This window comes from Melanotaenia boesemani, chromosome 9, assembly GCF_017639745.1.
Source record: "Melanotaenia boesemani isolate fMelBoe1 chromosome 9, fMelBoe1.pri, whole genome shotgun sequence".
NCBI lineage: Eukaryota > Metazoa > Chordata > Actinopteri > Atheriniformes > Melanotaeniidae > Melanotaenia > Melanotaenia boesemani.
Window position 1 is genome coordinate 19,209,240 of NC_055690.1, and position 27,721 is coordinate 19,236,960.

Genomic DNA, 27,721 nt, shown 5'->3' on the forward strand with positions numbered 1-27,721 from the left:
GAAAAATATTGATAAATCAATGTAACTCCCTCCTTTACTCTCCAGCGCTCCATTTCTCTCCTTTTCTTTCTTTAATTATTCATCAGGAAGCTTAAAAAACAGGTTTACACGGATGAATGGGTTTTAGGCGCCTCCTCATCAGACTGGTATTGTGCATTATTCTGTGTATGATCTATTTACTTTATATGTACTTCATCTGAGGTAAAATAAGTTAGTTTATTCTTTTGGGAAAAATCAGAAAAAAAACCCATTTGAAAAATAAGTTAGGATGAGCTTAAATTTTCATCAGCAGAAATCTCTGAAATATAAATGTTTTGGGCTGTTGGATTGAAACAAACAACTTAGATTAATCACTAATGAATATGAATTGAAGCTGTTACATATATACATTACCTTTTTTTCTTTCCTGAAAAATTAAGTAACAGAAATATACCACTTTGGCTTTGCTCTAATCCCCCTCAGTCCCATGAGTTGCAGAAAAAAAAATCCATCAGTTCATCTCTGGACACATTAGCTGCTTCGTTCCTAAACTCCTTTTAAGCAATTAATGGTTTGTTTATCATGAAACTAGAGCTGGAGAGAATCTCTGTAAAACAACTTGGCAAGGACACCAGTCAGACACAATTTTATAAGAGATATTAGAGGTTTTATTTGATTCACTAAAATAATTCCTCCTGTGGTCTTTCCTTTTTCACTTTCTTTTTGCCTTTGATCGCTTCCAGCTAGAGTGAAATGTTTCTCATCATGACGGTATCATAGAAATGACAGCAAAATGCATTATGCCTCTAAGCCGTAATCATATCCTGTTGGAACAATGTGTGTGATAATGGCAAAAATAAACCCACATTAGGAATGTTTCTATAGCTGCTTTTTTTCCAGCCTTGTGAGGATTCTCTTTTTGTCCCACAGCATCATCAGTACAAATACACAAGAATGTAACACAAAGCTGGTTTAGGTTTCTTCTCCTTGATTAGTATCAGCTCATTTACCTGTGAGACTCACTGTCCCAGAGCCAATTACCTTCTCTTATCTGTGCACAGTTTGCTTTTCTGTGTGTTTTCGTGTGTGTGCTGTAAGCAAACAGCGTGTATGTGTCACACTTTTTTTTCTCTCCTCCTGTACACTGGGGAGGTGTGTGATTGGCAGGAGTGAGTGTGAGAAAGTCCTCCATGAGAAAGTCTACCTGGATCATTTTCAGGGCCGGGCTGCGGGGTGGGTTGGGCTGCAGGGGAGACGGAGCTGGGACACAGTGTGGCAACCTTAGAGCATTTTCTGCTGAAAGGCTGGCTTTATCTGGCCATCTTTGGGAGGTGGAGGGTGGTGGTGGAGGAGGAGGAGGAGGTTGGGGGAGGGAGGGAGAGTGATCCCCCTGCCCCAGGTGAGGGGATGAACAGGCGAGTGTAGTCATTATGAAGAAAGGTGAGCTCTTTCTGTCCCCTGCCCTCCCCTGTTTGTTCTTTCTCCCACTAATCTCTTCATGGAATTTTTTTGCATTTGCTTATGAATGTGAACGTAGTCGTAATTTGTTGTGTTGTGTTTGTTTTGCTTATAATGTCATCAAGATTGGCTGCAAGGTTCCATCCCTTTTAGATTGCTGTAAGTCTGTGTTTTGATTTTTTTTCTTTCTTTTTTTTATTCCTCTGAATCCTTCCTTTGTCTGGTTTTGGATGTTAAAATCCAGATTTTAGTTTTGCCTTCTGGTCATTAGTCATCTAATGCATAGTCTGAGGAACATGGCTTATTTTTTACCCCAGAGGGACAGACACTCGGCGGTCTGGGATATTTTAGCTTCTCTGCAGAGATTAGACAAGTTCAAAGACTTCATAACATGGTCATTTATATAAGTCCTGTCTCTGTCAGTGTTGAATCTGCTTGAAACAAGAAGGAAAACAGAGCATCCTGCCAAGAGAGCACTAAGTTGGCCCTTAATGAGTCTGTTTACCTGGCAGGAGTGGGAACAAACCAATGACTGGATCAAGAGGGTGGCAGCAAAGGGTACAGAGGCTGCAAGTTAGCAGTTAAACCTGGTCACAGATGCTCCTTCTTCCATAGATTCAATGTGAAACCACCATTCACCAGACTGTGTGCAGGCTGAATCTGATCTTTCCTAACCTTTTGTTACTCAGAAATAATTCATCAAGTTTTGGTTAAGGCTTGCTCTTTGTTCAAATGACCTACTACAAATGACAGTGTTGGTGCCATAGAAATACTGTTCAGATGAAGTGAACCGAGTCACTCTGTAATCTTGATGTCAGGCATTTATATTAATCATGGTCAGATTCGCTGCCTGAGGCCGCAGCTAGATGTTTCTGGGAAACAACAGTCTGCTCCCAAATATCTGTGTGTGTTCACTGCACACTGTCTTGCCTTTACCTGGTCTCTCACCTTGTGTTCATTATAAACATATCTTGTGTGTTTGCATAGATATGAGTCACATATATTTATATTATCAAAAGCGGTAAATGTCTTTTCATGCTGCACATTAATGCACAAAGAGTTACCCAAGAAGAGGTTGAGGCAAAGTTGACATTGCTGCTTGCTATGTAGAAGTTTATAGGATGCACTAATTGTAGCCATTTAAACTTGACTCTTACTCACCTTTGTGCCAACTAATCCTTCATTTAATGTGATGTAGAAAGTGAGCGATCAAATCTAAAACATACATCAGCTTGCATCTTGTGACCAAGATAAAATGAAAAGCTTATTGTGTTTATTGTGTAAGCAACCTTTTAGGGAATCTTACCCAGGTCACAGACAAGGAAATCCTAACTTCTTGTGGCATTTCTTTGATTATGTTTTGTATTTATTATACTCTCTGTGCCAACCCTTTAAACCCTTAGAAAGATAGACCAATTCAGACTTCATTAAAAAGGATGAAATTGAGAAAAAAGGGAGACACCCTTTTGTAAGTACTACACACCCATTGCTCCCAACCCAGTGTCTCCTTTGAGGATTACGATATGAAAACAAATAAAAGTTTTCCTGTTCGTCTTCATTATCAAAGTTAATGTGTCTGCACAAGCAAACATATAGACAATATATATAAACAAATATATAGATCCAAAGAGGAAAACATATAGAACCCTAATATTTATTACACAGATGTAGTAAATCACCATGAAATCAACTTTGATGTTTTCATGTTTGTATGTGAGCTGTTCTGCACTGTACATGTACACCAACATCTGGTCTAAATGTGTAATTTCGTAGGGTTCTTTATGGTATTTTGCGTGGACTCAAAGTGGAATAAAGATGGTAGACTTTGGACAAGATACTACATCAGGGCTATTCACTTCTGTTTTACGAGGGCCACAATCCAGCAGAATTTCTCCGTATACCTGCTTCACACACCTGACTAAAATCATGAGTCATTATGCAGAACTTGATTGGCTGTAGATCCATTTAATTTGATTCAGGTGTGTTGAAGCAGGAATGCATTGAAAACCTGCAGGATTGTGGACCTTGTAGGACCAAAGTGAGTAGCCCTGTTAACAACAAAGACAATCACTCACACTCACTGTTAATGACAAACACTAATTAACATTACATGCATATCTTTGGAGTGTGGGAGGAAATGTCAACACTGAGACAGCCAGGAATAACATTTACCACAAAATTGAAAAATATATACAGTTTGGAAGTACCTTAAACGTGTATGGCAGAACAGTGCAAAGTTTATACTGCAGTCTCTACTTAATTCTGCAGTACTACATGAGAACCTGTGTTACAAGTCTCTCCACTCTCTCTTTAGTTGTATCTGCATGTATTATCAGTTTTCCAGTAAAACACGTCAATAATCTTTCACCAACTTTATTTATAGACAGTTTTCATTACCAAAGAAACACAACATACTTTAAGCTCTGTGACAGGGAGTTATGTAGAACATCCACAGTAATCAAGCTGTTAACTGATAACTTTGAAGATGAAAGTTAAACTAAAGTGTCTGGCTTTATCATATGACATGACAATATATTCTATTCAGTGGTGCGTGTATGTGAAATAGGGCACTTACTTCTCAGAGCAACATGCAAATTGTCATCATGCAAATATGTTCACATGTAGCTGCTGTGAACCATCCAGTCCTCTTACTGACTACATTGTGTTCCTTTATCAATGGAGAAGTTGATTCATTCATACTGGAACAAAAGCCTTTATATTATTTTTATTTATTCTTACAGAACAAAGATTATCATCACTGATTTGTGAGCAGGAAAATTGGCAGTTATTTAGAAACCGCTGGATCAACTAATATCCTTGATTGCTTTCACATTTTAACTTATTAATTTACATTTCATTTGTCATTTTCAGCCATTATAATTTAACTTTGTGTTGATATTCATATTTATTTGCGTTTGCATGTCATTTTCAGTTCTATTTATTTATTTATTTTCCTAATTTATTTTTATGCCTGTATTTATTTCAGTATTATTTTCTTTTTTCCTTTTTTTTTTTACATTTTCTTATCCCCCAAAATATTTATTTCTGTATTTTATTTTCATCTAACATTTTATTTATTTAATTTGACAATTTTTTTTGTAATATTTAAGTCTTCATTGTTTTCAATCTTGAATGTTCTTCCTCTATTTATTTTTCCATTCATATTTATTTCTGTGTTTCCTTTTAACATTTTTCTGTCTCCTTTTGACATTTCAGTGTGCATTTCTGGCTCATTATGTAAATGAGGGGGGCGACCTTTCGAGGCGTGTCCTTGGTGCAGAGCCTCACCTATTAGGTCAATCAACAAGGAGCAGGTCACAGGCTGAGCCTATCTGCCTCGCTCTGTCTGTCATATTTTGTGAAACAAGTAATTTTTATTCACTTAATTGAACTGTATAAAGCAAGTACAGCTAACAGATGGATGGATACCACTGCTGAGTGAGAGCTGAAATAGACAGGACAAAACTGAGGAGATGATGCTCCAAACTAACTGGAGCTGACCGCTAGTACTTGACAATGAGAGCTATATTGATTAATCAAATAAAATAACAACCAAGTAGTTGAATTTATTCATTTTTCCTGTATATTAGTCCTTACAAGTGAGGGAAACTTGTATGATGATGGAAAGAAGTCTTGAATATGCTCTACAATCCTACAGGACTGTAAGCAGCTGCTGAGGTGGATCGGTAGAGGAGGAAGGGAGTTTAGGTCGTTCAGGGAAGATCTTTGAATTTTTAGATTAGATTAGATTAGACAGACTTTATTGTCATTTTGTACACAGCAGGTGTATACAGAACAAAATGTTGTTTGCATAGGCTTCAGTTTACAGTATAGACATGAAGGAGCAATTAAACATTAAAATGAAAGTGATGATAAGGTGCAGAAATCACGAAACATTTAGCAAAGTTTTCATCTCAATGATCCAGCAACATTCTCTGAGTATCACAGCCACTTCTTTCAGCCTGTTTGTTGTGCACACCTGTAGCTGTTCCACCCCTCTCAGTAATTTTCCTCCTGAGGCCACATGCGACAGAGCCAGGCAAGCAGGATTGACTGCACAGTCCTCTCTGGACTAAAGGTCTGTGACCTGTCAGTGTTGATTGACCAGTAGGTGAGGATCTGCACCAAGGACATGCCTCAAAAGGCCTCCTCTCTCATTTACATAATGAGCCAGGAATGCAGACAGAAATGTCAAAAGGAGACACAGAAATAAATACACTTGGAAATATAAATAAAGAAAGAAAAATCAAGGTTGGAAATAACGGAAAAAAAAATGACTTTGAATAAAAAAATGTGTCAAGAAATACATGAAATGTTAGATTAAAAAGAAAATACTAAAATGATTTTGAGGATAATAAAAAAGTCTAAAGGGAAATAATACAGAAATAAATACAGGAATAAATAAAGGAGGAGAATTTGTTTGTATAATTTATTGCCATACTGATTTGTTTATTGAGCCATTTTGATATTTCTGTATTTATTTTTAATTTTGGCAGTTCAAATGCATGAGGCCAAATCTTGGATGCTATCACAAGATTACAAATCCAGTGAAGAAGAGATCACAGTGCACTGAACGACTCACTCCTCTTAACTTAGAAACCATCTTTTCTAATGGTATCATGATGCAGCAAAGCAGCAAATCAGGATGACTTTGTCCGAGCCTAGAAGTGGTTGAAACTGTAGAACATTTAAAGCGCTGCATGGAGTTAAGCGAGTGTGTTGACAGAACTGATCAGAAGGATCACTGAGCGTGTGCACAGGTGTGTGGCATTGTGCAGAGGAGAGAACAATGACGGAGGAAATGAATAAAACTGAGGGAAAGTTTTATCCTCGAACATCTATACAGATAGGAGTAACCACGGAAACTCATTTTGTGTGCACATAATCTGTGTTTGCTCAAATTAAGTTATTTGTGCAAAAATAATTTGCACTTAAAGTGTCCCCCTGCTCGCTCAGGAATGAGGCTCAATAATATTGCCATAGGTAGGCCAGTGTCAATAACCACTTAAGCATTTTAGTTGTTTTAACCAAATAAACATCTAAAATGGGGATGCATGGTGGTGTGCTGGTTAGCACTGTTGCCTCACAGGTTGCTGGTTCGAGCCTGCTGGGGAGGGTTCAGACAGTTGCCTTTCTGTAGAGTTTGCCCATGTACGCGTGGGTTCTCGCTGGCTACTCCAGCTTCCTCCCACCATCCAAAGATAGGTTAACTAAAGTCTGCCAAGGCATGAGTGGTTGTTTGTCTCTCTTGTCCTGATGAGATATTGAAGATGAGGAAAGACATCTACCATACTGACATTTCCAAAATGCCTCTGACTTATTACAGCACATAGATACATGCAGATGTTTTCTGGTGTAACATCAGATGGTGCCTCTAAACAACATATTGCATAAAGTCTAGTTGCGGCTGTGACGATTAAAATAGGACAAAACTTTTAGAGTCAAAGTTTCCATAAGGAGGAGCTTGAGGTGGATAGAAGGCTATAAAGAAAACAAAAATGAAGGAACAGGAGACCATGTTTACTTCTGTTTCATACTAAGTCGTCATTGTTTCTCTGAACTGTACCATCATTTGGACCACATGTTTTAAATTGTCAAACAATTAAAATTCGAATCCATGAATGTGGAGTTAATTGAAATTAATCACAGTTGGACTGCAAAACTTTTTACCATTTGAAATCAGTTTAAACTTATTTTTGTTTTAAAATGGAAAAATATTACACCCAAATGTTTATTACTTTTCCATCCTTCCTAAGAAGAAGGCATTGTGGGTTTTGCTTTTTAAGAAGTAAGGTGCAGATTCGGAAAATGTCCAGACAAAGATGGTCATATTGCTCAAAATCAGCAATTAAGTGTTCAGATCCAGGTTTTTGAATTGCCGTTATTGAGATGTCCACCCTGCTCGGTTTCTCAGAAGCAGAACTAAAAACACAGATGATGCAACATTTTATCTCTTGTTTCCTAGGAGATGTAGTGTTGTGAAAACATTACAGGACTTATAGGAAATGCAACACTACTGTTGATTTCAGCAGGGCGGTATATTGATGTTTTTAATTGTGCAGTGTTGATCATGTTGCACACGATGAAAGTAACTAGCTGAAATGGAGGCATTAGCTGCTAAGAAGTGGCACTAGTGGTCACAGCTTCACTGGTTTTGCAGTTGTTTGTGGCAGCTGTCTCAGAACTGGTGTTATATTTGTGCTTGTCTTGCTTGATATTTTGTCAGCTGATTCAATGGTTATAGAGAAATTTTGTCTTCCTAATTTGTCTTTCAGTCAGCTAAAAAATTAGTTGGCACTTTTCCCATATTTGCAGGAATTCATTTTTGTTCTACTCAGAAATGATTTAATTTGTCAGTGATGAATAATAGCTCTCCTAATCTTTGTTCTTTCCTACTCTTTTTGACATCTATCAGACTCGTAATTATAAGGATGTCATGTGTTATATGTCTTTTTTTTTATCTCTTTGGCTTAAAAATCCTGTGTGGATGTATTTTATTTATGCTGCTGGTTCTACCTTTCTTTTGCTATGTGAAAGCTGAGTTTTTTTTAAGGTGTAAAATTAGTTGTTTCTGTAAAAAGATTCTTTACACATGTACTGAGACTGTAAATGTAGAAGTTGCAATTTATTAATTTGAATCTACACCACAAACCTTTACTCAGCATAGCATAATTATTCTTCAGTGCCATGTCAAAGTTCCTCACTTTTCAAATATTTTTTGTTCTCTTGAGTGTTTTTTTTTAAATCTGTAATTTATGTCTTACTGGTGGGATGCTATGCGAGGAGCAAACCATCAATGTGATTGTTTAGGTTGGAGGATACGTTCAAAGACCTCCTGGCTACAGTCAAAGTGGATGTTGTGGTTTTGAGGAGAGCGTCTCTGTGGAGATGCTGTTGGTTGCTTGGCAACAGTAAAGAAAAAGTCATACAGCTGTGTGTTGCTTTTAAACCTTTTATTTTGTACTTTAAAAAAACAAGGTGTAGTGTGTTAATAAGTGATCTCCATAGATTTATAGAGGGGGATTGTGCTGCTTTTGGATGTTAGCCTGGCTAATAGATAAAAGCAAGACTAACCAGCTGCTGGGTGCAGTGATGTATAAAGCACTAAATTTCCATCTTAATTTATATAAATCAGATGTAGGAAGTGGCAAAATGGGGATATTAATAATATGATTATATGTTAACCTACTCAAGTAACTTGGACTAATTAAATGAATATATATGTAGCTGCTTTTCACCAGTGAAACAGAACAGAGAGCAGTCTCATCATTACATGGGACACGCACACATCATAGTAACTTTTGCATTCCTGCTGTGTGGGAGCCGAGTAGAGAAGTCAGTGAAGAGAAACGAAAGGAGAGGAACATAGATGGAGCTTTCTTTCTCTGCTGAGTCTCTCTTTCACTCTTTCTCCGCCTGTCGTTTGTGCTCCCCTTTCTTTTGTCCCCTAATTGACTCTCCTACGCAGCCTTGCATACCTGCATGTATGCTGATACTGCTGTGCACATCATTTGAACATACACACCTGCAGCCATGCATGTACACACACACACACACACACACACACACACACACACACACACACACACACACACACACACACACACACACACACACACACACACACACACAGATTTCAATTGTCCTTACAAACCATTTAGTTTTCCTACTACAGACACACCCAAATACACTGATCATGAATCCACCAGGATCTACACACCAAACACAAAAAGGTTAATTCCATCAGGATTTGGAGCTTGTGTTTTTAAGAGATAAGTGAATAACTCCAGGGTAAATGTCTCAAGGGAAGCTTGTTTTAATGATTTCATTTGTGTGCAAATTGGATTTAGAGTAGGAGTCTCTTTATTAGAGGGGAATAAAGGCAAAGCAACCTTGATTTACATGAACACAGTGAAATTACAGACTACCTCTTTCTCTGGACGTGTCATTGTGTGTGCAGATCACAGGTATACAAGCCATTTTACTCTAAACTGTAATTGTGAGAAAATAGTTTTCCTTTATTGCCATCCTTCTGACGTCTTTCAGACGTCTATCTCCCACAACCATGTTTGAATCACTGGTTACAACCTTTTGTTTTCAGTGTCGCTGCCCACCAGTAATTTTCAGCCACATCACGTCTCTGTGGATTACACAAAATGCAAAAAGTGACAGTACTGCTGTCATAAATTCTCCTTTTCTCTCTGTGGTTTCCTTCCTTGTCAAAACTCAACAGGAGCAACCTCAAATATTTTGAGCATCTTGCAGTGCAGTGTTTGACCCTGAGTCAGTGCTGTGATTTCGTCTCTGTCACTTTGGTTCTGGATGAACATGCTCATGTTGTAACATCAATGAATGTGTTCACATGGGCGGCGACACAGATGAAGTTAATTAGTTGTTTACATTGTAAATTTTTTTTTTAAAGTTGTTTAAACTTTAATTATCTGAATGACATAAACTTTCCATAATTTTTGAAGTATTAAGAATTTTTAAGTTTTCAACCAAATTGTCATTGCTGACAATACACAGAAGCTTCTGTGATTTCAGCAAAATGAGGCACAACAATTTAACATTATAAGGCTTTATTAGAACGTTCATTTAAGAATCTATTGATGGAAAGTACTTTTCGCTTTCCAACTCTTAGTAGGAGTCCAAAAACTGCTAAAGGGTGCCATAGTGGCTTTCAGGTTTTGTTTGTAAGGTCTGCTACTCAAGGGCAACATCTAGTTGTTTCAAATGCCATATTATACAATTGAGATCAACCATTTCAACATTTATCCCAACTTAGATGGAGTAATAAATGCAACAGAGGAGTAAGCGAAATGTTTGCACCAGAGGTCAAATCACATGTTGAGTAAAAACATTAACAAAATTTAATTTTCTTCTGATTGCATGACTGAAATTACAGTAATATATTGGCTGAATGTTAAATTTTACTATAATTATTCAATGTACTTGCCTCAAAGTATAGTATGAGATGATAGTATATGTCTTAGCAGTAATACTGTTGGAAAAACATTCTCATTTAAATGTTAAAAAGTGTCAAAAGTTGAACTGTAGGTGCTTTAATTATTAAATTCTTCATTTATTGTTTTTATTTTACAATCTTTAATGGCACACAGAACTACATAAACCCCCGGCAGGGCTCTTTAATAAAATGTCTTACTTTGAACCTTTTTCTCATTTTTCTCTTGAGAAACTTTGGTGATTTGTTTAAAGAGACTCGATATCCAAGAACACACACACACACACACACACACACACACACACACACACACACACACACACACACACACACACACACACACACACACACACACACACACACACACGTGCACACATGCCCACATGCCCAGACTTGTCCTGTTTTCTCATTAATAATGCTGTTCACTGAAAATGCAGCCGTGGAGGTGAAGTGTCCAGCAGCCAGACAAGGTAATTTCCTGTGGAAGTGAGAGAGAGGGTGAGGGGTTGTTTGGGGTGAGGGTCTGGGTTGCATTGGGGGATGTGGGGGAGGAGATGCAGGGCAGCAAAAAGATGGATTAATGGGCAAAGGGTTAAGTTAACGTAAGCAGTACAGAGGGGAAACATTAAAGTAAAAGGAAGTGAGACTCAGGACGGGAGGCTGTCAGTGGATGATGTCAGAGTGAACCACAGGTGTTTTGGGTGGAGGTATGTGTGTAATAAAGGCTTACTCACACTGTTGAGAGAATCATAAGCAGCAGGAGGTAGAAGTGGGGGGAGATGATGGTACAGGATGAAGATGAGGCAGGTCGAATTTGCACAGCATGTGGAAAGGACTCTGTAGAGAGTACTCTGAAGTGGAAAGTTTAGTATATGCCAATTAATCTTGCAGGAATGCTACTGTCAGACAAGCAAGGAGGACTCGTGGTTGTCGAGAGGGACAATACATCGGAAAAAGATTATTTCTCAAGTAGCAACTTTTAGATTTTTTTCTGCTCGAATTAGAAGAAAATGCGGTTGCAAATTCCTGTCTTTATACCTCTATTTGATCGGAAGGTGACAAATCAAACTGTCCAATCAGAGAGCAGACAGCTTCTTGTCCTCCTGCATCACTGCAGACCCTTAAAGGGGAGTAGACACATTTTAAAGACAGACGGTGGTGCCACTGTTAGTCAAAGTGAATGTGATAAACGATATTACTCAGTCCGAGATTCGAGCAGCAGGTTCTGCGGACTCTCTCCAAGCAAACTACCACTTTTGCCTTTACCCGGCTGCTGTTGGCAGTTACTCGATTTGTTTTCCTCCAGGTAGCCTCTGTCCGCTGCAGTTAGTATTTCAACAGCACTTTGATTTCCATGGTAACCACTGCTTCAGCTCTGCGTCCCGCTCTGCCTGACAGTAGCTCCTTGGTGCCGGAGGTTAGAAATTATACAGCCGGGGAGAGCACAAGGTGTCTGTCGGAGAAAGGAGTCATCTCCTGGGCTCTGGTACATCCCATCACCCGTCTAGCCAACAGCTACCAACAGCTAGGGTTAAGGATAATCATGGTGAGCCTCCTGATGCAGCAGCAGCTAACCTGGAATCCAAGTGGTGTTGAAATAGCAATTGTGGTGCATGGAGGCAAGCCAGAAGAGAGCGAGGCAACTGGCCAAATGGGCAGGCGCAAACCTAGGTCCCAACCCGATAGTAAGGTGACCATGAACAGCTTACTGGTGAAAACAATCCCTGTATTATACCAGGGACCATGCTGATATGGGCAACTTGTTCTCATAGTTTTAAATTTTTCCATCGTCGTTTGAAAATGATTAATAACATCATACAATTATATTGATACTCTCAGTGTCGAGGCTAGAAAATGATATGAGGTGAAGCTACTGACTAAACGAATGCCCTTCTAGTCTACCAGTCAGTGCCTAATTAAATGAGTCAACACAATGGCCAGATGTTTGGTTTCCCGATATTATGATCTATTTGGTTTCATCAGCAGGTAAGCTCAAAAGTTGAAGGTTGAATTACATAAAGAAAACTGTTTGTAACTGGATTATTACAAAGTTGTTTCTTCGTTTGCTTGTCGAGAGCCAATACTCATCAAGCCATGAAAAATTACCAGTTGCTCAAAACACATCAGTACTTTACAGCAGCTCCAAAGACGATCTCTTCTTATCTGTAGAATAATTATGTTCATGGCAGCCAACCACAACACAATTTCCGGCATATTTACAGGAATCTCTTCAAAAATGAAGATGATTGATTCTGAAAATCTAATGGCTTTACATTTCAGCATCACTTCATTTTTACCAGCAAAAGACATGGATGTGACAAAGTCCACCAATGCTCCCAGATGTTTGCACCTGCCCATACCAGCTAGGTGGAGGCACAATGAGTAAATGAGTAATATGGGTTTATCACATTCACTTTGCAGCTCCAGACTTGGACTGAATGGCATTGTTTTGGCTGATAATGTTACAAACTTAATCACAATAATTTAGTCACAGAGGTTGTGTATCATTTACTAAAGTCGTTTTCTAAACTTTAATCGCATCAGCACCCGTCTTAAAAATTGATCTACTTAAGTTTAAGAGCCTACAGGGTATGGAAGGACAGGAAGCTGTCTGCTCTCTAATTGGATGGTTTGATTTGTCCAATCAGGTTGAAGTGTAAAGACATGGCCAAAATCTGCATCTGCAACTTCAGTCTTGCACACAGTTTCTCACAGCAGCACTGAGATCCAAAAATGGCAAACGCCATGCCACTCTCACAACGGCAGACTGATCCTGCAGAGGAAGTTGCCGTTTCCTCAGTGGTCTGTCACTGCTCTAAAACAACCAAAGAAACTTCCCACCAACTGAAAGTTTCACCCAGAAAAGAATGGCACTTGCCGTTGTTCACCTGCAATTACCGTTGTACAGTACTGATGTACATAAAAAAGGATTGCAAGCCTATTTCTGCACAAACCAGAAACAGAGTAACTAACTTCGCTACATCTTAGCTTAAATTTGTTGATCATTCAATCATAAATCGATTAAACAAACAGGCTGAGCAGCTATGCTGATATGGTAATGTTAGATTAAATAGAACTTTTTCAATCACATGTTTATTATCCTTAGCCTATATTATTACAACATATTTCCAAAGCACATCACAAACCAATGCAAAAGATCAAACTGATTTCCAATAGTCTACATGGTTTCATACATGACCCCTATTTCCACGCTTGACAGTGCAGATTAATCTGTGCAAACCTACACTACCGTTCAAAAGTTTGGGGTCACTTCCCTATTGAATCCCATGGCAAAGTGACCCCAAACTTTTGAACGGTAGTGTATGCATTTTTTATTGTAAACATGGGTGGTTGGTATGAAATTTGCACAGGCATTAAGACTTGGCCCTAATGTGAAAAGTCCACCACCAGCCCACAGTGGCAAACTGCTGACACGGTTGAGGAAACAACAACTACTGTTTGTGGTGAGAGTGGCAAGCCGTTTGCCATTTTTGGATATTGGGACTGCCAGATCAGAGGAAATGTCAGAATCAATGATTGTGGAAAATTTTTTTTCCATGAACAGTGATAAGTTAGAGTTGAATTACTTTCTTGAAATGGTTTTATTATCCTTTCCATTGTTTCCCTGGCAGCTATGCTAGTGAGGCCAGCTTTCCTGTTTCCAGCTCATTAAGTTCTGTAAGCATTTTAATTTTATAGAGATATGTGCTAGCAAGTCATGATATTTCAACTGCTGTTCAGTTGCTATATATTTGGTATTTAGCTAAATTAAATAATTCAAAAAGCATCCTCAGCAGTGGCGATTCAATGATCTTTTCCAGAGATTCTATTAACCAATAGATAAGCAACACACTGGTAAACGTAACTGTTTTTAACATTCAAATTAGCTGTAAGAAGTTTTAATTAATTTCCTCCTTAAACTTTGTAAACAATCAACCAAATATGTGTTTTTTTTTCTGTCTCATCAATGACAGCACATACAGTTGTTCAAAATCAAGGAATGATGGCTGATATATTAAATGAAAACATCGCCCCACCACCCCTCCCCCACACAATAAAAGAAGTTGCCCTCTTTCTGCAGTGATCAACCATTGCATGACCCTCAAAATTTATTGTGCTCTCCATCTGAACTTTAAAAGTTTCTAGGAAATTTAAACAGGAATGTCTCATAGTTGGATGTTCAAAAGTCAGACAAGCCCTAAGCTCAAAATCCATTGTGATTGCCTAATACATTAAGACTGTTAAAGTACCAGTAATGTACAGTTTATTACCATTTCCAGCTACTTAATGTCTCATAAAATCAGTCACACGCAGATCTTTCCAACCTTAGTGACACTTTGCCATGTGTTTGCACATATAAGATGATTTGTAATGTATTGTTTTAACAGGTCAGTAGGCAAACTTGACTGTTTTTCTTAAAACACAGTTAATTCAGATTAAATATTTATTTATGTATTTACAGCTTTGAGATCTGATTTCTGTGATAAATACATAACAACCCCATGCTGTACCCTTAGAATGAATGCTAGGCTAAAACATTTAAGCTGTAGAAAACGTCCTCATTGATATATCAGCATGCCATTCCTTTTGTTTTATTCAGAAATACAGAAACAAAAAGGCTTACATGAGTGATCATGAAGCCATACATTTTTTATCACTGACCTCCTCTCAACTTGAGAAAGGAAAGGAAAGAAAGAAAAATTACATTATTTAAAAATGGCTGAGCAGTTGGTAAAAAAAAAAACCCCAAAAAACCAAACATAAAACAGTTCCAGTTTATTAGTTTGTTTTTATCCTGTTGGATTGTTAACAAAATAATAAGAATCAATGTTGCGATATGATGCAGTGTAATTCGATATGATTTGATATACTTTGTTGAACCCTTCCTGCACAGAAGATCAATAAAAACAAAAGAAAAACACAGCATATTCTGCTTGTAACACATGTCACATACCAGCCAAAAGGACTGCTACATTGCACAATACCCATACTGAAGGAAGAGAAAAAAAAGAATAAAGGATAGGGTGGATGATGCATCCAGCCTTAAGATACATTTAAAATGTCTTTCTTTAAAAAAAAAAATAAAAATGAGATAAAAAAAGATTAAAGGGACACACCTATTTCATACAAAAACCCCCATTTCTTTTACTTTTGTTACCCACGTTCAGATAATAATGCCTTCATTCATTTACTTAAGTCTTTTGCTTGTAATGGAGTTTCACATCCTTTTGCGGCTGTTGAGCAAATAATCAGAGTACTGGTCTCCTACTGCAGGGTAGAGAGTTTTAAGGAAAGCAAAGAGATGTCAGGGAGGAGATGACGGCAGTGTTCGCAGTTCGGTAGACAGATGGAAAGTGAGTGAGGGCAAACAGGGGAAGATAAAGTCTGCTGCTAATTATATCCACAATGGAAGAAAAACAGAAGAGACGTCGAGGGTGTGAGAACAGACGTGTAATTATAGAGACGGGGCCATGAGAGTGAGGCGGGGTGGATGGCTGCACACTGTGGGTCTAATTCCTCGTCTCGTGCTCTGTGTGTCTTTGAGTTTTCCACCTGAGGGAAGGGAGATGGACAGCCCTGCTTAATATCCGTAGAGAGTTTTAAAATTCACATTTGCAGGAATAGTAGTGATTGTGGTTGCCTAAACTAGCAATTTATAGTGCAGGTAAGTTGTCAGCCATTTAATCCAGCTCAGGCACAGCTGCTGTCATGACAACCATTTGCATGTTTGTGTGCAAGTCTTTTACCAGCTTGAGCTTTTTAATGTGGTCTTCATAAAACTTCATGGAAAATCAGGAGTATTAAAAAAATGTGTGAAACATTGGCTGCTGTTTCTTTCTTCCCCCCCTTATTAATTTCCTGCTTGTTGGCATGTTTTTCTGTATGCAAAAAGGATTAAATGCATTTGTTTGATCACTATACAGACTTTCCTAGCTTGTGTGTGACACACTGAAATATATTAGAATTTTTACACTTTGACAATCCATGGAGCTCTCAAATTAGTGGAAAGAAAAAAACCATAGAAGACTGGACCAGCTAAAATCTCATTCAAAGCAGAGTCACCTTCTTTGAGCTAATCAAGACTCTGGACATGCACTGACACTCCCATCTCATTATCCTTCACACAATAGAACAATTGGTGAGGTGGAAAAGAAGTGGGAATACCGCATGATGAAAATAGGGAAAAGTGTTATGTGTGCCAAGGTTAAAAAAGAGAAGACAATTGTATAATCAGCTAACTAGAACATCACGAATCAGGCTATTAAATCAGGTGATAAATAGTTAGAAGTTAGATAACCAAATATATTTAATTCTTTTTATAAATCCATCCTAATCACAACAAATTACAGTATTATATTTGATGGGGCAAGAATATTCTTTGTTGTTTTGTAGTGAAGCAATAGGAATTAATAAATAAATACAACTGATGTTGTAGCTTATACACTCTGATGCTCTCAGAACAGACATCTCAACACACAAATCACAAAGCAAAAGTTAATAAATGCAGCCAAAAATTCTACCTGCATCAGTGTGAAACTATGTCTCTATAGAGTCATAAAAGATTGTCTGTGCTGCCTTTCAACTGACTAAGCACTGACTCACAGTCTTCAGTGTGTATTTACACTGACCTTTAAATCCACCAATGTAGTAATTTTCCAGTGTCTCAGAACAATATAGCAGCTGTAATCAGTCATAATAATGGAAAATTAATCTTTTGATTCATGTGGTATTTCTAATGTCCCCTAACAGATCTAAAACTAGATTCAGTATAATTCTGTATGATTTTCTGTTGTGTTGCCAGACAACTTCCAAGGATGTTCCCTGAAAACTATAATTTAATGGTATTTTTAAAGACTGCAGAATCTCTATTTAATTTGTGAATCTGGTTAATTTATTCCAAATGATTACAAGCACAGCAGGCCATGTAGAACAAAATGTGAAATTTGTGTGCAGGCAAACATTTCCCTCAACAATAAACCCATCTCCATTTAAATTAAGCACAAATTTTAAATTTTCACTAATGTTAAGTGAATATTGGTAGCTTGTTTGTGAGGAAATGCTTTTCTGAAGCTAATAAACCTTTGCAGAAGTACAGGGTCCTATCAAATGACAAGAACCAGAGCATCAATTAAACTTGATATGGAAACAGATGCAAATAGGGCCTCTGTAGTTGCTTAATGCATTAGTTTGTGAAACATACCCTGACTCATCTATTTAAAATCTGATTTGTATTTATATGATTTGCTCAGTCAGATCTGAACATTTCTGTTTTAATAATTAAAACTTGATTTACAAACTATGTGGAAATGCATTTGCCAGTCCACATAAACACTTAACAAATAAACATATATTTTAATTAAAAGCTGACCTAATTCTTAAAAAATAAACCTGTGAAACCTCACTATAACCTCTATACAACAAGCTGAAATAACAGCAGCTCTGTTTACCGACCAGTCCTCCATACATCGTGGATATTGTTGAGTGATTTAGGCAAAGCACTTCAAAATCCTGTTTGTTGTCTAAATCGATAAATGACATGTTTTGTCTGCCACAGTCTCAAATTATTTCAGATTACAAATGAAAGAACTGTATGTGAAAAAATAAAGGTTGCTACCGGTAACACTGGGTGTCTGTGTGTGTCTGAGTTGTGCGTCTGCTGGCATGCGGGTGTCTGCTGGTGTGTGTGCAAATATGTATGCATTAGTGCGAGCACTGAGGGGAAATTCCTCTCTCAGGGCTGGGAGTTCTTCCTGTCGTAGAGCTGTGTTTGTACAGCCTGGCTTTGTCGGGATATCCTACCCTGCCCATGTCTGAGGGAGAGAAAGGGAGAGATAGAGGGAGGGATGAAGGGGCACCGATAAGGGAGGAGGGAGGGATGGAGAGGAGGGGTGTAATGAGATGTGCTGCAGTGAAATAGGCAGTGGCAGAAGTTTAACGGATTGGAAAACAAGCTTGACTCTTTAAAACTTTTATCTAAATTAATTTGGCATGCCAAATTTCACAAATGTCCTTCATTGATATAAATTAGCATAGTCCCATTTAATCCCCTGCTTCGTCACTATGAGGCAGATTTGAGGCTGCCGGTAAAAGGACAAAGTCAGGACGACCAGGCAGCCTGTAGCCTGAAGGAAGGAAGGACTTATCCTCCAGACTAATTGTGGTTGTCTTGATGTTTAGTTTACTTTGAAGACTCCTGTTCTTCCCCAGACTCAGTCCACCTGCACGTGATGACTTCAAACAATCAGTGAGTCTAACTGAAAATGAGTTGCTTCTGTGCTGGAGGCCCAGTCACTGACCCAAACCCACAGAGACATGAGCTTCAGATGTGACAGAGAAACACAATCTCAGTGGCTGCTGAGTGGAAGAAGTTTTGATGGAGAGACAGAGATGAAATGAATCAGGGCATTTCTCAGATGCTCTGGATGTAGAGAAAATCAAATAACTCCTGGCTGCATAATCTCAGCATTCTTGGACACGTGTTTTGATCATCAGTACAATTACATGTTTCTGATATTAGGGATACATGTTCATATCTGAACAGATCCAATAAAGAAATAAATAAAAATGTCTAGCATAGTATGAAATAACATTTTAAGCAGTTGTTGACTAAACAGGAAGACTTGTAGAAAGAGTTTTCTTTTTGATTTTGTATTTATTCACATCAATCCAAAATGCATCTTAAATGCAAATCATGGTTTCATTCGAGGATCCTCTTTTTAGGGATATATCTAATTGTACTTAGAAATATCCAGTTACAGCATCATTGTACATTAACAGTGCAAGTTATAGTCCTCTGACAAAAAAAAAAAAACAAAGAAAGAAAAAAAAAGAGCTGCAGGGAATAACATCTTGGACCAGATGAATCAAACTTTGGAGTTACATTACTAAAACAGTTTCTACACAAAAACAAACAATGGACATAACTTTCATCCATCCATCCATCCATCCATCCATCCATCCATCCATCCATCCATCCATCCATCCATCCATCCATCCATCCATCCATTTGCTGCTGCTTATCTGGAGTCGGGTTGCGGGGGCAGCTGCCTAAACCCAGACTTCCCTCTCCCCGGCCACATTCACCAACTCATCCGGGGGGATCCTGAGGCGTTCCCAGGCCAGCCGCGAGATGTAGTCCACCCAGCGTGTTCTGGGTCTTCCCCAGGGCCTCTTTCCGGTGGTATGTGCCAGGAACACCTCACCAGGGAGGCGTCCAGGAGGCATCCTAACCAGATGCCCGAGCCACCTCATCTGGCTCCTCTTGATGTGGAGGAGCAGCGGCTCTACTCTGAGCCCCTCCCGGATAACCAAGCTTCTCACCCTATCTCTAAGGGAGAGCCCGGCCACCCTGTGGAGAAAACTCATTTGTATTCATGATCTTGTTCTGTCGGTCATTACCCACAGCTTGTAACCATAGGTGAGGGTAGGAACGTAGATTGACCAGTAAATCAAGAGCCTTGCCTTTTGGCTTAGCTCCTTCTTCACCAGGACAGACCAATGCAAAGATGCCATCACTGCAGATGCCGCACTGATCAGGCTATCGATCTCCCTCTCCATCCTTCCCTCACTCGTGAACAAGACCCCGAGATCCGTGAACTTCTCTACTCAGGGCAGGACCTCATTCGTGACCCTGTGCGAAAAAGGCCCCCTCTAGCGGCCATATCATCAGGGAAGCAACTGCTTTCCCTCACCCGGATTAAGCGCTACACCCTTTTCCGGCTGAGGACCACGGTCCTCAGTTTTCATGTTGTGCAAATTTTTTTTTGAGGGGGGGGTTGCCAGCTTTATAATGTTGCGTGTAAGTATAGTTCTCTTTTATTAATCTCAGTTATCATGAAAATATACGAACAAACATTATTTCCCATTTTTGCCACAATACAGCTACTTCCCTAACTGATTATTTACACATCAAACCATAGTTTGCACCACAACTAACCAGTCCAGATCTGCTGTCATGGCCAGAGCTGTTTTCTTAATCAGCTTTGGGAACCCTAAAGCAGCACATGAGACTGTCTTGTTCCAGAAAATCAGAACAAGCTCTAAGTCCTCATTCTTGCTGTTTATGCATCTGACCCCTTGATGTGTCACAACATATTCAGAACCAACATATTGTCTTATCTGCTGCAGGTATAACACATAAGTAACTGTATCTTATTAACTGCTGAAAATTAGACCTTGCTTCTACTTTTCTTGCTTGGCATGGAAACACCTGCGAATCTGTCTGATTTGAGCAGATAAACAAACTGTATGTAGACAATGCTACATCATATGTCGCCAAAGAAATGACAAAGTTTAGCCAGTGAAGCTTCATGCTTTCATTATCTGTAGTTTTATCTGAGCAGAAAACAAAACCCAATATGTGGTCCACTTTAATGATGATTTTAATGACTTCTCTTTGCTAGTTGTGAGACTTTATGGTGACAATAATGATGCAGCACTTAGGATTAAGCTTAGCTATTCTAGCATTCCTTGGGTGGATGGCCATAAAGTATCCATTATCATCTAAAACATGCTAAACTTAAATAAATCTCAACTGTATTTTGTTTAGTGCTATTTAGCAAATGATAGGAGCTAACCATTACTCTTGGTAAGTATATCAACAGACTGGGATGCTGATCTGGTTACATTTGCCAGGCTTAGCTGTTGTGACTTTTTGTCTCATTGTGTTATGATCTGCGGCCTCAGAGAGCCGCTGCATGCATGTAAAGTCTTAGTCTCTTTTATGAAAAGCTCATTTCAGCTTGTGGAAGCAAAGTTTACATAGAAAGCAACATTATACCTCACAGTTTATGTGTTTGTTTTTCTTATTGCTGCTTTGAGAGCAGCTACCTTTCTCTCTAGACACCGACACATAATTTTCTAGAAAACACCACACACAGACAAACCTTCCCAACTGTGTCAAGCCCAAGTGGTGTCTAGTTTGTCATTATCTCAAAAAACAACATAAAAAAAACTCTGTGCTGTTGGAACAAGGTAAAGATGTCTCTTCGACTCTAATTGTGATCTTGCCAGTCTCTTATTTTTGTTATTCTTCACTCACCTGATCTGACTTCTGGTAGCCTTGGCTTTTCTGACTCACAGACTTTGTTATTCTTTAATTAAAAGGTTTATCCACAAGTGTGCATGTCTTGCAGAGTTTGTCAGGAAGGACATGTTGTAGATTAATCTATTCAGACAGAGTTGCCGTGGAGAGTTTAGATTTCATAATCATGACTGTTTTGACCCTTGTTGACCTCCATGAAGGAACCCAAACTCAACAACAGGGCTGGCTGCAGATACACCATTCCTTCACTGGTGACTACATTATGACGCACCCGGCTGCATGTACCCACAGGAGGTGTGAATATCTGTGATGTGGTATGTCAATAACATAGAAAAACAGAAAAGAAAAGGCTCTGGACTTCCCACTGGACTTTACTCACATAGCTAATAGTTAGCAGAGAGTGCAGGCAGAAAGAGGGGAAGGCAAATTCATGGATGGATGGAAGGTTGAAAGAAGGGGAGGACGATTGGAAAGATGATAAAGCTAAGAGGTCTACGAGCAGGCCAATAGTGAGGTAATGCTGCGTGTGCATTTTGTAGTAGTGGGTAGTTCATCATGACCAGCCTGTTTGTCAAACACTTCAAATCCTGCTGCTTTTTGTCAGGGGAACATTTAGCTTCCTGCTGCTGCTGAGATGTGCTGATTTCATATTGTACATGTGTCTTTTGTTTATTAGTTTCATGCCATTTTATACTTTCATAAGGTCTTTCAGTGTTTTTCAATGGCATTTTTTTAATCATTTTGATGAGTCAGTCCAACCCTCATACTTGACCAATCTCAAAGGAATGTGTGTTTTTTTTTCCCCCTCTCAGCGACACACCTTCAGTAGGCAGCTGTTTCGGCATCCATCTTGCATCCTACCTGTACTGTGAGCTCTCTCCAGAGAGTCTTATCTCTTCATCTTATCTCTTGTTCTACCTCTTTCTTTCTTTCTTTTCCTCTCGTCTTATGATGTCTTCTTGCGTTTCTTCGCTGAATCAAACACAGCGCTAGTTCAAAACGGTGCGTATGTTTATATCCCTTTGCTTCCGTGTCATGCGCTGTACAAAAGGAAACGTGGCTGCAACAACACATGGCGTCCCTGATGAAAAAAGTTGTATAGTGCCATTTTTCAGCCTTTGAATGCTGCTGTGCAACAACAAGTCCAGAAATGTGTATGATGCATGGAAAACCTGCAGGACTGTGGCTCTTGAGGACCGACGTTGACCACCCCTGCATGAAATGAGTCAGGAACATGGAGTTTTAAAGTCGGAAAGTTACACACTGCATCTTTAAATTAGGTACAGATCCAAAACATTACTTCTTAAGACATAATTTATGACAAAATAGCTACTTTTTACTTTGTAAATTTACAGGGATTCTGCTATTAAAATATTGGCTTTAAATATAAAACCTCAACTTGTACTGAAGTATTGTTGTCTTGATGTTTTGCTGCATTTAAATTGAAGATCACACCAATCTCACTGGTTTTGTGCAGAACTAATTTTGTTAATCCACTTGCATAATCCCACCATGTGAATGTAAATCATGAATACCAAACATTGCTTCAGGTGAAATTTTCAAGCCAAAGCTTAATGACTTCAGCTGGTCCATTTGCGGAGTACCTGCTACCTGCCAGCCTTAATGAACTGACTGTGAGCCTTCTGGAGCCCAACACATTTCATTAACACCATGACAGACCCCTTCACCTCATACGCTGTTTTTCTTAACACCTCTTCTTTTGTCTTTTCTCTTAATCTCCACTTTTATGTCTCATTATTCATTTTCAACCCTCCTTGACTTTTTGTTGTCTTTTTCTGTCACTTACATCTGAAAATCTAACAAAGCCCTTATCATTGTTATTCTTCCATTACAGTGTTTTTTGCTCTTTATTTTCTTTTCTTTGTCCTTTTTGCTCCATTTTGGCTCATCTTCTCCTCCCTTTGTCACTTTGTTTGCCACAGAAGAGATACTGAATGCACCACCACTCAAAGCATATCCCTGACTCAGTGTTTTTGACATTCAATTTCTGCTCCCATAAACTTTTACTGTATTCGCTCATCTTCTCCTTTGCTCCTTGCATGCTGCTAATATTAATGCTGCTACCAGCCCCCTGCCCTTAACCTCCCTCCAAATCCATCTCCACCTGACTTCACTTCTCCCTCTCCTCCTCCCATCACATCCTTCCTATCAATTTCTACTTCTTCAGCACTCCTCACCTCTCCTCCCACTCATATCCCCTCTGGCAGCAGGCTCCCTCAACAAAGACGTGACTGCACATCCATGTAGCCTTTTAGGAGGACCTTAACCACAGAGTGCTTGGGGAAGCTATTTGCATCACAGGCACTGCTGCGTTTCACAGAGGGAAGATATGAGTGGGTAGATGAAGGAAAAAAACAAAAAAGGAAGAAATACATAGTGTTGTAAGGGAAAGTGTTAGTCTGAATTATTCATAGCTGATCCATAGGATGAAAAATGAATCAGTTGCCAAAAAAAAAAAGAAAGAAAAACAAACATAAAAAAACAACCCTGTCTCCTCTGTTATCTCTCCAGGGTATATCTCTGTAAGTCATCATTTGAATCTATTCCAAGTTCTTCTGCAACTGTGCTGCAGGATACCCACACTGACTATCTTTACTTAAAATGCTAAGTTTTAATACAAATGTCGAGATATGCTGAAAATAGACTGTAAGTACAAATGCAATGACCTACTCTATCAGTCCATGTTTTTAATCAACACCCAAATGCAGCCTTGGCTTGTACAGACAGGGAACCACTTCTGATGCTCATCTTTGTTTTCCATGCTAAGGGCAGGAAAATAAATTAATGCAGTAGTAAAACTGTTTCACCCATCACTTAATGCAAGCTTGAAGAATTTAAATGTAAAATTATGTAAAAAAAAAAAAAAAAGACCTTTTGTGAGCTGAGAGGCATGGGTGACAAAAGAAAACTTTCTTTTGTCAATCCAAAGATTCCTTGTTCTTATCTACACTTAAAGAGCAATGTGCACCCATTTATTCCATATTCCAACTTTATCCTGCTCAGAGATGCTGTAGTTGAATTGAGTAATTGACTAACTGTAATTTAACTAGAGATGTTGCACATACAACATACATGTCTTTGGGTGGTGGAAGAAACCAGAGCACCTTCAGAAACCAGTGAAGAGACAGTGCTAACCACCACTAGACTGCTTCCAGAAGAAATTATTGTTTATTGCTGCATTTGGACATTTCAAAACACAGGGGACACCAGAGTTAAGCGTAGGGATGGAAGCTGGAAAACATGAACTTTACAGGCTCAAAATCATATTGACACAAACAAGTTGTCTGTTAAAGTGCAGAGTAGATTTTTTTTTTCCATGTTGAGTTCACGTTTGCATAGTCTTGCCATTTGGAGACCAATGATTGCCAAATGTAAATCTGCATCATGGCCAAGGCTGCTAAATATCAATACCACTGTTCTATATTCATATTTGGTATGCTGATATTTAGAACCAAGTGCTAGTGTTTATAAAAGAAAGAGCTGCATGTAACAACTTTCATTTCTACCTTTCAAACATGTAAGATGCTGGAAGTTCTGGAGATCACACAATCGGACAAAACTGGATCATGTTGTGATTTGTGACTGCTGAAGGCTTGTTTAAAGGTTGATTAATTGTGGGTCAGAAGTAAGACTCCACTATACTTACAACCACACCTATACTTGTTTATCAAAAGTCAAGGTCAAATTGGTGAAGACTGGTGAGGCTCAAATGAGTTTGTTTTGCTTCTGCTACACTGAACTTAACACTACCTGTTTCAGCAATGTTTGACAAGTCTTTTCTGTATGTTTTGGCAGAAATCCTTCTCTCTGGTGTTGGAGGCTCTGGACTTTGACAATGACACAGAATCAGGTAAGGCTAAATGTATTAATTTATGTACCATTTCACCCTCCTATATACAAAAATGTAATAAAAATGGTTTTGTGTTAGGTAAGCATGACATTTTTACACTTATGCAAAGTGTTAGCATCTTTATCTTCTGCTTTGAACATTGATAACTTCATCGGTTTAATAGGTGCAAGTTACAAAATATACTCTCTTCACATGTTATCAAATCATTATCATCATTATTACTCTTATAATTGTGAATCACAAGGTACATACTATTACTGAAAATAACCTAAATCATGAGCAAAATATTACATTTAAACCCTCATGCTTCCAATAATTCATCCTCCTCCTCCTCAACCTCATCCTCCTAAGTATGGAGTCTGGAGTTTGTTCTCACCATTTCCACTCTAACAAGTAGTATTAGAGATGGTGCAAAAGGGCACCTGATAAGATTTTTTTCAAAAAACAAAAAAATGTAAGCCGCAGCAGTTTAAAGAGGGGCGATAACTATATTTGTTTGGCTGATCAAAAAATTCCCATATCCCATATGTCAGATAAAATCAGATCTTTATTTGGAGTATCCAAGACCAGGCACTTAACTTAAGCTGAATAACTTTTTAATGGTTACTGGTGTTGCTTCTTTCCCCTGTATGTTTGGCACATGCAGAGTGTATAAACAAAACATTTAGTCATATTTGTATTAATGTGACTCAGTCTTAATATGTTGGAGAATCAAAAAACAATTGTAGTTATAGCAAACATTTCAGAAAAGGTATGTTTATCAGCTGCGATTGATTAAACACACAAAGAACTTATAAAGCACAATTTGTTGTGTTTTAAACTACATAGCCAATGTAGCTATAAACCTTACTTTTTATAATTAATATGTGAGGTATAGTGAAATAATGATACAATACAATACATTTTAAAGCAACAACCTTTGGGAACTTTTTCTCTTTTGCAAAGATTCCTTGGACTTATTGGAGCAATATTTTAAAATCAGGACCTGTACTTGCTTTTCAGTGTGGTGTTGGTCTTTTTTCTTATATAAAGAATGTGAATACTTCTTCCACCACAGTATTTACTGTATCTTCTCCATTGTCATTCCAAGAAAACTTTTCATTTTAAATCCAGTTGTCAACAATGTTTTCATGGAAGTAAACAACATGAGTGCTTGTTTACCAGAATATGTGGGTTGACACGATGGAACAATGTGAAGATATGCTTTGTGTCTTAATGTCTGTAATCATACAAGTTTACAGGGCCTTTTATCCAGGCCCTTTCATTTCCTGCTCGTCTCCATGTTCATTCTCCTCATAATTGGGAAAAGCTTTTTGACAGGGACTATGAGCTGTATGTTATATAAAGCATAACACAAAGACAAACAGGCAGATCTTCCAATGCCTTCCTCATTCCTGCCATGCCACAATCCTCCCTTTCATCTTCCCATCATCTTTCTCCCTCAGAGGAGGGACCGAAGTCCAGTCCAAATGATGGCTGAGATAATGAGAAACTGGAAACTGCCCCAGAGATGCTTGTCCTCCTCTGTGTTCATCATACCTGTTCTCCTGGATCTCTCCTTCCTTCTGCCCTCTAGCGCAGCTCTTACATCTTGTTTGCATTATCTTCCATTTCCACCTGAGCTCCTGACAACCCCGTACATTGGGACTAAAGCCGTTCACTAGGCCGACAGCTTAGCTCTTCCCAAACACAGGCGTCCTGTAGTAGTCTGAATGGACTTATCAGACCCTGCTGCCAATCAAATAGGATTACTGAGCATGACTGAATCTTCTGAAACAGTCTTTAGAAACTGTGAGAACATATAATGTTCTTTGAGCACTGACAGCCTGACCTTCACTGAGTTTTCTTTAAATAAAATGTAGCTTTAGTGTAAATGTGCAGGGACGTTCTTTGTATGTTAAAGGATAATCGCAGTTTATTACAAGTTTGGTCTAATATTTATTGTTTTTTGATGGCATTTTGTTCACGAAAGTTATTCTGGAAACTGGGAACATGATGGGATTTTTGCAACATAATGGGCAAAGACAAACAACCAGTCATTCAGTCACCTACAGATGTGCCATGCACAAATACAGATGGTAAAAGCTTGGTCATGGCAGGTTTTGTTGGTGGTTTTGGTGTGTTTTTTTTTTTGCTTTTTAATGTCAGTGCAGTCTCATTTAGTTTTCATTTGCACATAACCTCAGTTCAGTTTATAGTTATTTTGAGTGGTGTAGTCTGTAGTGTTTCTCTGTTGTGCTGAGAAGTGGTTCTGCAATTTAACCCACTCTGATTGGAGTGAAATGAATGTGGAAAGCACAGTGGTGGAAACACCTGTCAGCATAACAACACAAATTGAATACACCACAGACAAAGCCTCCAAATTATCTCAAAGTCGCTCAACATCCTGCATATAAAATAAACAAGA

The 27,721-nt window shown here is 38.6% G+C and overlaps 1 protein-coding gene across 2 annotated transcripts in view; it reads left to right on the plus strand.

Moving 5' to 3' along the window:
• LOC121646346 (protein jagged-1b) overlaps positions 1-27,721 on the plus strand; it is a 53,918-nt gene that overhangs the window by 7,465 nt on the left and 18,732 nt on the right. For both annotated transcript variants that reach the window (XM_041995273.1, XM_041995272.1), the window contains exon 3: positions 25,260-25,314. In XM_041995273.1, the coding sequence (XP_041851207.1) occupies positions 25,260-25,314 (55 nt within the window). The remainder of the gene's footprint in view (positions 1-25,259; positions 25,315-27,721) is intronic.